Below are 17,134 nucleotides of genomic sequence, written 5' to 3'. Positions count from 1 at the left end.
ATGGATGCCAATAAAAATAACTCCTGGAAAAGTTTTGCTGAAAACGTTCATAGTCAAAAATTTAGATTTAGTGAATAGTCTTTAAAACATGTACTTTAACATGTGCTTGAAACTGAAACAAAGTTCTTAGGTTTTTGGTTTTTAAGTAGCAGAGCCACAGAACTGCTGGGATTAATCAGAAAAAGGATCAAATGAAAGTAAGCTTTAACAGAGCTGGCAGTCATCTGTCATTGAGACTGTGGACTTATCCATGTATGGCATTTCTATGCTTTTAAATGTCTCTTGACATTTAAATTAGAACTTTACATTTACATTTGGAAGAAAAGGTTTTCCAAAAGAGGTAGGTCAGCTTTTGACAAAGATGTAAAATATCTGACAGTTTCTGAAGTGCTTATGTGAGAAGAGTCATATTTCAGGAAGACATCATCAAGGGCTTCAGAGCTTTCAATTTATTTTCAAACCATATTTTATGATTCAAGATACTTTGTTTTTAATCGATAGTGTAATTTCCACAAGAGTCCATTGCACGTGATTTCACAGACCATAATTTTCTGCAAAAATAGAGCAGCTCATTGAAATCTCCAGCATTATAAGGACAGTTGAGAGCATAGAAGGTGACTCTAGTGGTCTGGAGGTCACTTAGTTTTCCTGTGAGGAGCACAACAGCATTCTTTGTAATGTGATGCAGACTTTGCTTCTAACTTGCGTTTTCTGGCTTTTAAATTATTAGAAGTGTGGATAGATCACATACAACATCTATAGTACAAAACAGGTTTCAGAAAACTAGGAAGGGACACTTTACAACTTTAATATAGATGTAGGTAAGCTGGAAATAGGAAAGTACATTTTGGGCACCAGTCTTCCTTAAAAGCAATGTTTCTAATTATAAGTGTCAGTTTAGACTATTTAACATTATGTAGTTAAACCAGCTGCTCAATGAGTAAGAATAGACTAAAGAAATTTAAATAAATGATGATCTGCTTTGAATTAAAATTGAAGTTTGCTCTGCACCTAGTTAGTAGCAAGTCTCCCTTTCCTCAAATTAGTGTTCTGTTTCAAATGTGTATGTCAAATTCACTGGTTCAAATAGCTCAGACCAAGTAACAGATTGGAAATAATTGTGGTAGCTTAAGTAAAATAAACAGTCATAGTCCTGAAGTCTCTGTTACAGCAATCCATTGGGCTTGGGCTGTAAATGTGACAGAAGCTTCCTATAGTACAGCCTTTAAAGCAAAGCTGCACTGCTCAGTTTTTTTAAAAAACTAAAACCCCATGAAGAAGCAGAGCTGAGAGCCCCGGTCTGCAAGGCAGCACGGAGACTTTGCCTGCATGGGTTGTCTCCCACCAGCCTGGGCAATCAGATAGCTCATGGCAATTAGTCTTAATAAAGCAGTTGTGTGTTCCTGGGTGGAATAGCTGACTCTACTAATTGCTGGCAGCCACTTCAGGGATTCTGGCTCCTTACATTTAAGAGGAGAATCATATGACTTCATGCTCGGTTGTTGGCTTGTTAACGTGACCTTTCCTTTTCCCTCCTCCCTGTAGTTTCAGTGTGGGAAACTAAACAGTGCAGCAGTGTCAGTTTAAGTTTTCCCCCTATAGCAGCAGGCAAAGAGCAGAAACTTAGAGAAGCAGAAATACTCTGAGATGACTGCCTGAGTTTGGTTTTTCCTATGAGTAACTACTAATTGGATGCAGGAAAAGTCTCAGATGCCTCAACCCTGTTCTGGCTGGCCTTCAGTATGGCCAAGGAGCAGCTGCATCCATGGAGTGTAATTCCCTGTTTGAGGCAGTGCTGCTGAAGCAGCTCCTCACAGCAAGTAAAGCTGCCACGCTGGGTGGGATGTGGAGACTCAGGGTGCTCCAAGGGGCATCTCCCTGGTTGCAGTGTTTCAAGGATGCACTCAGACCACGGTCACAGGAAATACAGTGCATACAGGCACTGTCTTAAACAAGTACAAGCCTTCCCAAAAGCCAAAGGTGACAGTCAGTTAGAGTTTGTCCAGTTTAGTAGGAAGATGGCAGCCTGTGGCTTTGGGGTGACTCCTGGGACTAGTATTCAGCTCTGCGACTGGGTAGGTGAAAAAAAAACCAAAAACAAACAAACAAACAAAAAAAAGAGAAATTGTTATTATGTTCTATTACATTCTCTTACTTTTCTTGGTCAGAGTGTAGAGTTGCTAAAGTCCATCCTGATGTATTTAGGCAAAAGGAGAAAAGGGATATTTAAGCTGGCAAGTGAACAGGATTGCTGTCAAAAGTAATTTCTATATTGCATAACTGATGTTGAGGTCTGAGTCCATCAGCTCTTCCTAAGAAAAGGAATTGGTTTTTACATGATTTGAAAGTTTTGGAGTTGGTATTACTTTGATTTTTCCCCTAGAATACGTGATTTCTGTAAGGGAAACAAGCAGAAAAACCCAGAGAAATACCAAAGCTACACTGTGTGAATTCAGAAGCAACAAAAACCACTGCAGAAAGTACTGTGATAGGAAGTCAATCCAGTTTGTACTCTCACCTTTGCACTAGGCAAGATGATCAAAATGCAAATTGGATCTTGGTTACTGGCAATGTTTAGCATTTCAACACTAAAGGGAAGATGGGGAAGATATAGGGAGAAAACACTGCTCAATCTCTCTTGGAAAAGTGGAAGCTGTGCATCATGTCCCATGGGAAAGGCAGTACTATGGCAGCAACACCTCAGGGCTGTGGGACTGTGTGTGAGGGAGCTAGAGATCGATAGTGCCTGGAGAGAAGAATTCTGACTCCACTTTCCCAGCTGGCAGTGACAGGGTGGAGTCCTTTTTCTACTGTTTGCTCATAAAGTTTTGTTTTATTTTGTTTTTCTTATATAGTGCTCATTTACTGCAAAAGCTGTGACCTGCCCAAAACAGGGAACAGATGATAGAGGTTTTTGAACAAGAGGCATTTATGAGGCATTTGGTGGTAGAAAGTACTCTGTGAACTAAACAAGTGATGATGGGAAAATGCATTGCATATTACGATAGTAATTTCAAGTCATCAGATACCAAATTCAAGTCATAAGATACCAAATTTGTTGTAATTTACTGATAATCTAGAAAGCTGGGTTTCAGCTCCCTAGCAGTTTTTTTCTGAGTTAACTTTGGTTCCACTTAGTTGAAAGCAAGGAAGCAAAGGGGAGTCAAAACTTGTTGCAGGCGAAATTGCTGAAGCCTGCGAATGCTCAGCAGTACCGCTATTCCTCTTGCTTTTACTGAACAGCTGCAGGCAGCTTCCAGTTCCCTGACTCAAAGGGAAATTTGGCAGTTTAGTTTTCTTTTTTTTGTCCACTCTGCATTCAAACTGTACAGGCTGAAAAGTCAACCTGGAATCAATAGGAGGTAAAAACATGATTTTGCACTCCTGTTTTAATTAATTTGTTAATAAATGTGTTAGAATGCAAGCTACCTCCCACTCAGATGAGATTAGCTCCTCTGTTCACAGCAGGACTCAAAAACTGCAGAACAACAGGCCTCTAAGGGCTGACCTTAGCTAAGAAACCCAGCTGACCCAGCTAAGAAACAAGGTCTCTAACTGTAGAAATCTAGACCAATTACTCTAATCCAACTGTGGCTGGAAAGCACGCATTTCAGGCTCATGTTACAGCATGTCCAACCAGCTCTGGTTGGTATCATGTGATACAGCAAATCCATGTGTAGCTGTTACCATCTTCATCCTTGTATTTATGGGTGTTCCTGCTCCCCAGAACGTTTCCGTGCTGGAGAACCACCACTGGCGCTCCACCGTGGGCATGCTTCGAGAGTCACGGCTGCTCGCCCACCTGCCCAAGGAGGTCACGTAAGTGTCCACCACAAGCACTGACACCAGGCTGTGGCCTTCTCCCTTCTTAAAAGCACGCTGGCAAAGGGGCCCAGGCTTCAGAACAGGCTGAACTTGGTGCCACTACCAAATCACGAGACAAAGTTGTATGGCAGAAGTGTTTTTTAATACCTATCCACTTCTGCAGCACAGGAATGGCCACTCTCAGCACCAGGAACGTGGAGAGTCCCAGCAAGAGTGGAATTGTTCAGTGGATTGTTGACATTTTTCATTTTACATAGCACCAACTGAATATGGAAAGATTTAGTGATTAAAAACAGAAAATTGAAGGAGTTGGTCAAAGAGCATCAAGACTGCTCTGGACTTCCACACCTCACTGAGGGAATCTGGTTCAGTCTTTATGGATAAAGCAAAAAAAACGAGCAGCCACATTGGCCAGGTTGCTGCTAGCTTTTTACTTGGGTTAGTCCCACCAAGGATGGGGATTGAGACAGTGAACAGACTGCAGTATTAAATTTTAAATCTCAGGTGACTCTCCCAAGAATATAAACAAGTTACCTGCAAGCAATAAGCTCCATATCCCTCCAGAAATTCTTTGCATCAGACCAACAACTTTAAAGAACTTCAGTCTAGACCTTCACAACTTAGACTGCAACTTCAAAGTTGCAGGATTCACCGCTCAGCTCTGAGCAGCTGAAGTAAGACGTGAACGTTTTTCTTGATGCAACATGCTGTTGTTTCAGGGTGGATTTTTTTGTGCTTTCCTAGTGCTTTTCAGAAACTTTCAGAACAACCTGTGCCAACAAGCATTTTTCTTCTACATTATCTATTCTTTTTGAACCCATTTTGGCAGGTAGAACATTTGTACCCTGCAAACCCCAGCAGAGACTGACTAAACAGATCAGACTGGGTCCATAAAGAAAGAGGGAGCTTTATGCCTGCTCCAGTGATCCAGAGCAGGTTTTGGGCTCTTAATGTTGAATGGTTCCATGATTAAAGGGGCTTATTTACCTTTATTGCAGACAGGACATTGAGCAGCAGTTGGGCTCCCTGATCTTGGCAACAGACATCAACAGGCAAAATGAGTTTTTGATCCGTCTGAAATCTCACCTTGACAATCAGGATTTGAGGCTGGAGGATGCACAAGACAGACATTTTATGCTTCAGGTAACTTCAGGTTTTTTTTTTAAATTGTTTTTATTAATTTTTCAGGTCACAGTATTTCCTAGTATATGTTTAGAGGAGTATATTATAGCATGTCTGGTTATCAGCCTCTTCTTACCTATTACTATAAACACTTCCCTTCTGCCACCTTCTGGCACATCAGGCAAGCATAAGGTGCTTCCTTACGTAATTTCCTTGAGTTAAAAAGCTGTGAATGCAACAGATACAGGAGAGTGTCAAATGCTAAGGAATGAAGATAAGTTAGTAATTTATTTTTTTTTTCCAGAACACTGCTTCTCTTGCCAGGTAATGCTTCAATTGTAGTCTCACTCTCTCTTCTGGCAGATGTCCCTCCACTGGTGTTATTTTCTAGCACAGTGCAGGAGAGCCCACTCATCGATGTTTTTTCCAGGACAGCCTGACATCAGGTCTCCAAGTCCTGTTCCTGTGATGGATGCTCAGAAACTGCCTCTGCAGAGACAGCTGTTGCCATGGCAGCAGATGCTTCTCTAGTGCATCTGCCCAGCTAATGAAAAACCCATGCTTTATTCAAAAATCAGATAGGTTCACACTGGTTCTTCCAGCTAAGCAGCAGTCATTAGCAGACTCTTCAGAATAAACCTCTACCTATTAAAGCATTATTGTGATTAATGTAGCTACATATACTTGCTTCTTTGGAGAAATTACATTAATTTAATTCCTAAATACATAAAGAAGTTGAAATAATCTTTTTCATTTATAAAACAAACACATATTTTTCTTCCGTCAAAGTCACGGAAAAGGTGACAGCTGCAAGGAGGGAAGTGCTGATCTGTTAATTCTTCCCACTCCAGCAGCATGGGAAATGTAGTAGCTTCTCACCTGTCCTGCCTCAAAACCAATCCTCTGTCAGACTCCTGCACAGACTGTGCAGGGCAGAGTGAAAGGTTGATCATATCCAGCTCTCACCTATGACAGAAAAGGTTTCTTAAGCACTAGGAGCTTAGGAACAAGGGAAAAGACACAGTAAGATTTACTTATCTGGTGGATTAGCTATGGAAGAAGAAAAGAAAAAATCAAGAATCTTGATTGATTGGAGTAAGCTAAAGAATGTTTGAAAGGTCCTTTCAAGTAGACAATAACATTAAGGCTAATCAGCTTAATCCAAAGAGAAGAATGACTTGGAGATTTCTCTCTGCTGCTTCACAGGTCTGAACCCTTACAGGAAATATTTATGTTTTCTTCCCGGGTGCCAGAATGACTTCTGACTTTTGTCAGACTGAATGACTGTGTTCTGTCTGTGAAGAAACAAGGCACATGATATTTTGTTCCAAGGCAGTAAGACAGGCAGAGTATTACATGGTTTACTTTTCTGAAGTAGTAACTGTTTTAAAAACCTTTTCCCCTGTACTCATTCTCCTAAAAAGCACTTAAAAGTACTAGTTAACTAAGTGAAACCAGGCCAGGGGCAGTGTGGAGAGCCCTGTGCTTAGCTTTGTAAACAAAAATATGCAGACATTAAGATGAAGTGTAAGTGAAGTGAGATGCAAGGTCACTCACTGAGACCGCAGAGAAATCGTGCCCAAATACACCAGCTTGGCTCTTCCCTTCCTTGTCATCAGCCATGGATGCTGAGCCAAGCAGTCAGCAGGAGCCAGCCTGAGGCTTTTGTTGGCTTATTCCTTGCAAGGAATATCCAAAACACTTTGCAGCTTTGGAATGTGGCCCTGCTCTTGTTCTCACTACGGTAAGGCGGAGGGCTGAATGAAAGTTTTGTTTGCAGCTTAAATAAATGCTCTTTCCTCAAAGGGCACATTTGGGTGAGGCTGAGTCTCTGAAAGGTAACCTTAACCCTTCCCAGCATCGCTGGTGGGGCCTGGGAGTTTCATGACTGCAGATTTACTGCTGAAAGCACTGCTAAACAGTGACTTCTTTTCTCACTGCTACTTTCCTTCTTGCTTTCAGATTGCACTCAAGTGTGCTGACATTTGCAACCCTTGCCGGGTCTGGGATCTGAGCAAACAGTGGAGTGAACGGGTCTGTGAAGAGTTTTACCGGCAAGGTCAGCCCCTTCAACTCACAGCAGTCCCCTTTCACCTCAGCTTTCCACGGATTCTGTGTGACAAGTCAGAGGCAGCACTGAAACCTCCCTTGGGAATGGGCTGTTCAGAGATGCTCTGCCTCACTGGAAAAGTGGGAAGGAAGGGGTAGAAGAGCAGCAAGTGTTCCTCTGCTCCTCTACCAGCATCAAGCAGGAGAGGGAGGGTTTTGTTGTGCCTCAGCGCTTGAATTCAGCTGAAAAGCCCACGGCTGGCTTCTTCTCTGAGACCCTCCAGTCACCATGACCATTTCTGAGCTGGCATGGTGCCGGTGCCACACTGCCCCAAAATCCTAGCACCGTGTTTTGACTCGCTTTTCATGCTCCCACTACAACTCTGATGAGAGCCTTACCCTCACTGTTTCCCAAATATGACACGTTCTCCTGCCTGCAAATGCAGAGAAAGGGTTCAAACACGCTTCCCAGCATGCTGTTGGAAAGGGCCAAAGCAGGCAAGCCAAACCTCAGCTAGAACCTATTGCAAATGTTTTCAGACCCCTGCAGAGAGCACAGTCAAGCAGGGGGTTCTTTGAAACACAGTAATTAGACCATTTGGCTCTATCTGCATAGGCAAGGTCATGCTGTGCTACAATACAGGGTGCAGCAGAGTTTAATCACTGCTAAATTTTTTGTTCAGAGCATCCTGAGAGTTGAAGGCAAGTGGAAGAGTACACAATTAAGTTCTTAGTTCATTTAATATTCTGCGCTACAAAATTAAGCCACATCTGACCTGGTGCCTGGTACAGTTAGTCTGTAACAAGGACAAACAGGTCAGCAAGTTAATTTTCAGACACTGTCAGTTTAAGCTGGTGAAATGTCTTTGGCTATGATGCCTTTGAAGCAACATAAGCAACTTGCCCAATGCAGGTTTAGTTAGTTAGGTGTGTAGTGAAGGCATAATCAGTATGCAGCTCATGAGGTGCAGCTCCTCACCTTTAGTGTATTGGGGGACTATGCTGAGAAAGACAACTCTTACAAATGTAAGCTTTATCCACTGCCCTCAAGATTTGTTAGTGTAACATCTAAAACAGACCTCTGGCAGGGGATACCTGAGTACATGAGACCAGTAAGAACCATCACGGGAAGAAAAGGAGCATTTTATAGGGGACAGTTATACAGAAACTGCTCTATCACTAGTGTCTGTATAATGATGTTCAGTGCTACAGTACTCCCAGTGTTAAATAGTATGCATTTAGATACCATTATAACATTAAAGTGTTTCTGTAGACCTCTCTACCCCTTTACATATAATGATGGGGCTTGAAGGTATTTTCAAAATACACAACATAGTACTAAGTTTAACATCTGGATATCATAAGGTTTCTTGTTTTGATTTTTAATTATAGATGAGACTGATAATACCACAATTAGTGCTTTGTTTAATCTTCCTTCTGGAACAGATAGAAAGTTTTAACTTTTTTTTTTATAAACAATTCTAAGGTCATTTTAATAGAGACTCAGATCCTGATCTTCTAGTGTTCTGGTGCATCTGCACTACACATTAGTAAATAAAATATACAATCCAGCTACATTTCAGGGAGCATCTGACACCTACAGCAGCGTAGGCCTTTCCTAGAAAAATACTTCAACTTGTTTTCAGATCTTTTAAAAGTCAGCACAGCTAGAAACACAGGGTAAGTAACTTGATTTATATATATGAAACTGCAAGTAGTAAGAAAAAGCTTTCAAGAAAATGGGTAATGTTGAAGCGGCATTAATGATAAGTTTCTCTGTTAAGGTTTTAAAATTGCTTGGAAGGTTTTTCCTTGCATGAAAGTTCTCAGGAACAAATTCACGCAGTTCTTTTCATAGTAACTTGAAACAAAAATATTGACTGTCATTTTAAGTTCTTACCATGCAAAAGCAAATCTTATTTTTGTCAATTCAGTGACTTCTGAAAGACAAGAAGATGTAGATATACTTTGAGCCAGACAGGTCAACCATTTTCTACCCAGAACACCTACAGAGAGGATATCACTGGAGTTAGAAACTTTCTTTTAGTCAAAAATTTTTGGAGTGGTAGATGAGAAGACAAATTGCACATTTGGGAACATGAGAGACTGTTACTGTGTCTCAGTTTTGCTAAATTGTTCCTTTTGATTGTTCATGAAGCTACAAATGTTTTCCTGATACTTTCTAAGCGCTCAATTAGAACTGAAAATACTCTGCTCACATTTAAGAAGTGATTGCATGCTGCAGAGGGAAGAAAGGCAAGGCTTAGAAATGCACACAGTGTTTTATAAGGGGCTGTAAAACCTGGGTAGCACAGTAGCACAATAGTAAAAACTGTTAGTGGGGAGAAAAGAGCTTTTAAACAAAACCAGCAGATTTAAAGCAAAATGTTTCTTTATGGGTTGAATACAGTGTTTTGTCTAAACTAACAGGTCTGTCTTTCTTACAGGAAAGCTTTTCCTAACCAGCCCTCACTACATCCTTATTAATAAATCACATGGACAAAATATTATTGTCTGAGGGGAAGTGGCACATCTTAGCTTGCACACAGTTAACTCTCACTTCCTTTCCATGCTGTAGACAGGAAAGATCCTGTATCTCATGCAGTATCCAGGATTGTACACTGGCATGAAAGGCTAACAATCACAAAGGATGAACTTGTTGCACTCAGACAGAATTTGTTTTAAGAAAATCCCTACACCCAAAAGTTAACTCAGAGCAATCTTTGCATGAAGTAATTTCAGGCACAGGGGGATGCAGTCTCTCCAGCAGAAAAAGTGACTGTTTTGTATGGAAGTGAACAAATTACACACTCTGAGATGTTTTTTTTTTTGCTGAATGCTTAAATCCAGCATGGTCACTGCTATTGATTACCTTCAACTCCATAGAAAATGTCTCTTGCCATCACTGTGTATGGAAGCCTGTCCTGTGTGACCATTTCTGCAGGAATAATTTCTGCTGACTGTTTATAAGTATCTTCTCAATGTCAAACCTGGTCAATTCTGCATCAGGAGCAATCTGAGGTGGCATCTGGGGTGAGCAGATTCCCCAGCAAGGTTTTTCTTTCAACAATTTGAAACAGTCCCCAGGGCTGGTCACAGCAGGAGCTGTCTGCAGGATTTTTCAGGACAGTCCTGGATTTGGAACTGGAGACCCCCTGATCCAATTAGTCAAATGCCCTGCTCTGAAGGTGGCCAGAAGTTCAGCCAACTACTTCACTGTCTCGAGTCAGTCTGTGCAGGTGCCTCTCTGGGGACTGCCTGGACAACCAGGAAATAAATATGCTCAGTGCAGCAGCCAAGGCATAGCTTGATACCCAGCTACTGCAGAGACTTTTAATTTCATCCTTTTTCCACATTTGTAACTTGAACTCCATAGCTCTTGACACTTGAAACATTTCTGGGGTCCACGCTTTGGCCTTTATAGGTTTGTTAGTGCAGCCATAGCTGTGGGCTGCCAGCCTCCAGCACTCTTCCCTTTATGAGCCACTTCCACAAGAATACACCAGCAATTTCCACTACAGTACTACTGGAGATGCGTTTCTTCTAAAATTGATACACCGCAATTTTCTGGTAGGAAGAGATTTGAACAATGAGTAAAGAAACCAGAGTGTCTTAAAAATCCTTCACACGAGAGAGTGTTTTAAAAATTTAGGTCCTCAGAACACTTACATGCTCAAATTTAATGTTCATCTAAAAGTCTTCTTTTCTTAGATTTTTCTTTGTATGGATAATTGGTTTCTCTGATACCTAAAAAATAAAAGTCCAGAGAATGAAGGTATTTACACATTTACCATGGTCATCATTGATAGAAGATTCCAACTCCTCACACAGCTGCAGACATAGTAAAAGTGTGGCATAGGTATGGAGAAGAGATAAAAGTGGCAGAAAAGAATTTGGGTTGTTTTTTTTTTTTATTTTTGCAGGTGATCTGGAACAAAAATTTGAACTGGAAATAAGTCCCCTTTGTAATCAGCAAAAGGATACAGTACCAAGCATCCAGATTGGTAAGTATTTGTTTCATTCTCTTCGTGTTTATCTCACTATGGCAGAAGCTCTAAGAAACTTCTATCCACCACATGCCCCACTCCAATACAGTTGTTTTAACAATAAGAGCTGCAAATACCATTAGAGTTAAAAAATATGTTCTAAATTAAAATGTTCAAAAAGAAACCTATCTAAGCCAAATGTTCAACAGAAAGACAAAGCAGTCTTTGCATAGGGGAAAAATTCCCATGGGGAAAAATTGCAGCCAGTGTTAAACACTGGTTGCTTTCTTGTCTGAAATTTCCTCAGAGGATTGCTAACTGTCACAGAGTTTACTGTGACACAGGCAAGTAAAGCCATATCTTGTCATGTATGCTGGTCAGAAGCTGTGCATTTCAAAATGAATTGATGTCTGCTGTTATTTCTCATCAGGGCTTTTGCCACTTACCTTGCTTTGTGCTTTTGAGGTACTTGGTGGGGCAGTGCACTTCTGGAATTAACTTGTTGCTCACCAGCTGTCCCTTGTGTGTTTCTCCAGGGTTCATGACATACATTGTTGAGCCGCTCTTTGAGAGGTGGGCCCAGTTTACAGGCAACACACCCCTCTCTGAAAATATGCTAAACCATCTCAGGAGGAACAAGGCCAAGTGGAGAGGTTTGCTCCACAAGCAACACAGCAGTAGTAGGAGCAACGACCACTCAGGCCAAGTGACTGGCAGCCAGGAACAGACTTTAAATGAAGAAGAGACTCCTTAGTGTCAGCTTTGCACTTCTTCTCGCACTGCTATCTCCGTCTTGGTCACAGCAGCAAACAAGGTCGTGGGGAGCAGGAGCCTGTTGTCAACACCGTGCAAAGGCAAGAAATGGCAAAGCTCTAAGGGTCCTCACGAACACACCCACGGTTCTGCTGGGATTCTTTCTGATCTTCACTCTCCCCTCTCTCCATTCTGCGCATGCCTGATGCCATTTGTCACCCCTGACCCCAAACTGCCCCGGTGCAGAGTCCCTGTCAGCAGCAGGGAAGCCAGGCCAGTTCCGACTGCCATGAAGCAGGGAGGATTGCTGAGAACAGGGGGCACAGAGAGGCACTCTTGGTGATCTTTTCATTTACCATAAGTCATATTGTGACATATGTATATAGGCCCAGAGTGCCACACCCTTTCTAGGCTGGCAGCTGGGCTGCACATGAAACCACCAGCATCTCCATCATCCAGAGGTCATGGACTGAGCAGGACGGTGCTCGCAGAGGGCAGAGAGTCGGGTTGTTTTAGTAGTTAAAAACCTTTTTAACTTTTGTATTCTGTGCACTAAACAACAGATCTATAAACCTTGGACTGAGGTTACTCTCCACATACACACCTCCAGTGTAACAAGGCTCGTTTTGGTAATCATTTTTATGCCACTTTGGATAAAAGATGGGCATCTTCTCATTGCAAGGAACAGCATTCCCTCACAGCCAAAAGGGAAGGTGTAGTACAGTCTAAACCTTTGAAACACGAAGAGATCTATCTTTTGAGTACTGTTTCAAGTTACCTGTTTATATTCATATGTGTACATTTTCTGTAAATAGAAAGCGCTACTGATTCCCATGCCAAAATACTGGAGTACTGTGGGATGATTGCTACCTGTAAAAACATTGGCACTGTGAACAGAATACTGTTAGTTTTAATACAAGAGAAAGCATTTGTAAATATGGTATAGAGTTTATTAATATACACCATTGTTTGTGGATAAAAGCCTTAACTTTTAGCATCCTTCATCTTCTGATAGCTGCCAAAATCATACGATTACAAGATATGATTCTGAACTGCCTTTCCACTATCCAAGGTGTATCAAAGGTCATTAAGGAATGAAGTCTGGCAGGATAACTTCTTGAAAACTTCAAACACATTCCATATGGGTCCGTGTTGTTAATCCATGGCACCTTGCACATTTGGTCTAGGCAAACGTTTCACAGAGCCTGAAGTTTTAAGTTAAAAAAAACACACCCAGGCACCACAGCAACACCACATGATTTGACAGTTCAGCCTGATTACCATTTATTCAAGAGTGTGAATTTTTACTAAATAGCTTAGTGATCTACAAAGCACGACATTATTTCTGGAGTTCAGTTGTTTTCTTGAGAGATGTTGCAGTGTAGCTGATTTTTTCCCCACATTCCCTCCTTAGATAGTCAGCATCAAAATGCATTTGTGTTTTAATTAAAAGAATACTTCAACTGACTTTTTAGATTAGTCTCAGTCAATGAAGGAAAAAAAATGTGTTGTGGTCAGACTATTAAAAAAAAAATCCTCTTAGCTATTATAGTGGCTGAGGAATTTTCTATGATCTCATGTTTGTGAAAGATAACTTGGCCTTAACTATGCCATAAACAACCTCAGTTCCGAAAGTCTTTATTAAACTTTACTTAAGCTTCCACCATTTCAGTGAGATTGTATTCTCAGACACTACTCTGTTGCACCAAAGGGATTGTCCCCCGCTCCTCTGCCCCCAGAAAGAATAACACCATCCTGGTGAAGTACAGCATTGTTGTAAACTCCCCATACATCAAATCTGTACAGTTGCTGTCCAAAAGAATGAGCAGGTACAGCCAGGTAGTCACATTTGGATAGTCGGGTTGGGATGTGAAGACCTTGAAGAGGCCAACAAAGAAAGAGCATTTTAAGTTGGTGTTTGAGAAACACGAAAAAGATGCTTACTCACAGAAGTGCAAGGGAAAATATAATACATTCTTCTAAATTACAGGAGATACTGACTCGATGAGAGAAAGTTCCTGCTCATAAGGTGACTGATATGTTTAGAGGAAAATAAAAAGCATAAGTATTAGTGAAGGATGATTTACTCCACTAATTCTTTGTATGTATCTTCAGAGAAAAGAGACTGAAACCCAGTGAAGTAAAAAGGGGTAAAGCACAGTGAGCAAACAAAAGCACTCCAGCAATGGTTTTCCACCCCTCCACTGTTATGTAAGGTACAACCAATAGAAAAACTACTTCTTTCTCCCACTTATCTAAATGAGATTCATAAAATAGAGGGACAACAGCAAGCAAAGGGCACTCAAGAGAGCTGCAGTAGAATTAAATTTTTTCTAACTACAGCATGTAAATGTCTTCTTAACCAGATGGAAGTGGTGGGGGTGGAAGCACCACCACTTTGCAGCTTTTTAGGTGTACCTTTCCTTCCTGACAGATGTAGGACAATTATTAGGATGTTACATGAGCAATGTAATGCACTGCTTAGAAGCACTTAAGCCCATACAAAAGGATATAATTTCCTGTGTTTTGTCTTTTTACTAAGAAATGGAAGCCCTTTTCGGTCTACTTCAAAGAATTTTTTTAAAAGGTTCTGAAATTTAGTAAAACCCAGTGTCTAGCAGGTTAAAAAGCTCTTGACAGAAACAGTGTCGAGCTGTTTCTGAAGAGCTTCCAGAAAATAGGTCCAACAGGAAAGCTTAGGTACAAATCAAATTTTGTTACAGCCACATTAAACCCATGCTCTTTTCTACAAGTGGAACCTACAGGTTCCATTACAAGTTTGCCCTTACCACCAGTTAAAACTTTCCAACTTTAAAAAACTCCTCTGAAAACTATCAGGCTGTGGGGGATTTTTGTGCGCTGAACATACCAGCTAGATTTCAATCACCTTGTCTAATGAAACAGTGCTTGAAAGAGGTTCAGGGTGGCCCCAGCAACGCTTCTGTGCTTGTGAGCCAAACCCATTACACAGGTTTGGGCCTGGGCCAGTTTGCCTCAGGTGCTCCATACAGAAGTGCCTGGAAAAGGTAGGCTCTGGCAGCAGATGCCTGGCAGCCAGATTCCCTGGGGTCTGTAATGCAAAATGGAACCATCTGATTTCCCGTAGAAACCATAACTGGTACCAGCCAATCCAGCAGCGCCGGTGCTCAGCACATGCAGGTGTGATACATTAGGTATTCTCTGGTTTGGACAGCATTTCTGCCCTGGGGCTTCTCCCCAGTGTGCCAACAGGCTGCTGGTGCACAGAACAGAAATGCTATGCAGGTAACACACATTTTGGTGGTGTCAGACCCATTCAGCCACTTTACAGAAGGCCTTTGCAAATTATTTTCCCTTCCCACTGGGCCAGTGCAGCTGAGAGATTTTCAAGTTTTCAAACTGCGTTAAACTTTTCATACATAGAAAGAGGGAAAAAAAGCTGTTAAAAGCAGGATGTTAAAATGTTTTTATGCCCCACAAATGCAATTAAAATCTAGCTCCTCTAAAAATGAAGATTTCGTACCATCTAAGAGGTAATTCTGTGCCTTGTGATAACAAGCGAAAATCTTAGGCTGGTTAAAATAATGCATATGTATGCATTGTCATTAAGTAAAGATTTTACCTACCTTTGTGTTTTTAAGTGTCAGTGGTCCAGCCACCAGTCAGATGGGGAATAAAAGGACTATTGACAACACGTATCTTTGGAATACAAGGATCAAAGACAGGAGTAGCTGAGATTAAATAGAATCTATGAAGGGGAAAAAAAACCCCAAAAACCAAAAAACCACATGATCTGCAGTTGTATCTAACCTAATCTACAACACAGATCAATTCTTTTTGTATAAACTTGGTTTTCATGAAGAAAACCAAAGCCTCCCCAGGGATTAATGAGAAAGCTGTAAATGAGATCAGGCTGTTGTTACACTGCAGTTATCTCACCAGCTTTTGCAATCGAGGGTTTAAATTCCTGTTAAAGTTTCCATTAAATTAGACACAGAACGGACACTTAGCCCTTCCAAATGAATTCTCCTCAGAAAGGAGAAACTCAAGTAGTCACAATTTTATTTTCAGGTATCAGCCAGGGTACCAGCCATAGTTTATTGCCTTATATTTTAAGTCACTCAGCTGAGTTGTCCATAACATATGCCTGTCACTAGAGGACACGAGGTATTGGGCAAGAGTCCAAGTTTGAACACCACACGCAACCCGTTTTCCTGGGGCTGAAAAGCCTTTATTTGGGGTTCTTTCAGCCCTTACATAGTTTTTCCGACCAGGTTACCCTGACTGGTGGAAGGAACAACACCCCCTTTTGGTCCCATTGGTGAGACCAGAGAAAACACACCCAGGACATCTGTTCAGTATTGTTTTGAGAAATATTATCTCTTTACAGTAACACAGTTCTGGAGAGAAACTGTTCCCAGGAACTTTCCCCTGGGACTAGATGAGCCCCTGACAGGCCGAAATTCTCTCAGGCTCAGAAATCCTGTCCACAGTATGCCCATTCCCCTCATGTCACCACATCACCCATGGCCTACAAAAATGAATAATTAAATTTGAATTAAAGCCTTGCAAATCCAAGAAAAGAAAGCCACCCCAAAACACAAAACAAAAACACAAGGCAAGCTTCATGCCATGAATATGTATTCAGATTACTTTGGTGCAAACTGTTGCTCTTTGTTTCTATAATCCATCCAATATTTTAGGTACATAAACTTTTAAGTGCAGAGCATAAGCTTGACTTCGGTGTAAAATATATTCTGCTTATCTTTGAATTCAAGATTGTATATGTCATGTTTATTGTAAAGCATTTTATATATACATAGTCACATATCTTATACAACTCTATGGGCCAAACACTGGTCCCCCCATCTTCACTGGGACCAAGAATCAGCCCCCATATGTGCGTATATATGCCATATGCATCATTCTGAAAGGAAGCACTAGATTGTGTGAAAATGCTGTGACTGCTATGCAGTGATGCCAAGAGACTTAACTGTATCTTTTTTAACATACTGCTGTAAGTATTCATCATGTCGAAGAATGACAACTAATAAAAAAAAAAGTGAAGTGTTCCAAGTTCTTTGGTAAAGCCAGTTGATTGAAGGATCTCCTTTGTTTGCAGAAGACATTCTGGTTTGACAAGGCAGCAAAAGTCCCACTGCATCCATTCTCTCACTGCCTCTCCTTCCTACCAACAGAAAAATCACTTTCCTAGTTCACTGTTTCTGTGAAGAACTTTTCTCTAAATTTCCCCTTAGACTTGCTGTATGAATATGAGTGGAGTTCCCAGCAAGGAAAGCATTTCTATGTAATTTTCCTAAGCATGTAATAGAAGGATTTTCAAACCCCAGGGAAAATGTTTCCCTGGTTAAGTATTTAAAGAAGAGTTTTCCTTAAACTATTGTTTCAGTTCCAGTAAT

At 41.1% G+C, this 17,134-nt stretch overlaps 1 protein-coding gene across 4 annotated transcripts in view; it reads left to right on the top strand.

Annotated features, from left to right (window-relative positions):
- PDE7B (phosphodiesterase 7B) overlaps positions 1–16,790 on the top strand; it is a 169,872-nt gene extending 153,082 nt beyond the window's left edge. For all 4 annotated transcript variants that reach the window (XM_086877543.1, XM_086877544.1, XM_023923530.2 and 1 more), the window contains 5 exons: positions 3,728–3,819; positions 4,824–4,968; positions 6,910–7,006; positions 10,920–11,000; positions 11,519–16,790. In XM_086877543.1, coding sequence (XP_086733669.1) covers positions 3,728–3,819; positions 4,824–4,968; positions 6,910–7,006; positions 10,920–11,000; positions 11,519–11,736 — 633 coding nt within the window. In that variant the 3' untranslated portion in view covers positions 11,737–16,790. The remainder of the gene's footprint in view (positions 1–3,727; positions 3,820–4,823; positions 4,969–6,909; positions 7,007–10,919; positions 11,001–11,518) is intronic.
- The last annotated feature ends 344 nt before the right edge of the window (positions 16,791–17,134 follow it).

Source organism: Cyanistes caeruleus, chromosome 2 (assembly GCF_971803275.1).
Source record: "Cyanistes caeruleus chromosome 2, bCyaCae1.hap1.1, whole genome shotgun sequence".
Taxonomy (NCBI): domain Eukaryota; kingdom Metazoa; phylum Chordata; class Aves; order Passeriformes; family Paridae; genus Cyanistes; species Cyanistes caeruleus.
This window is presented reverse-complemented; position numbering and strand designations above follow the sequence as displayed.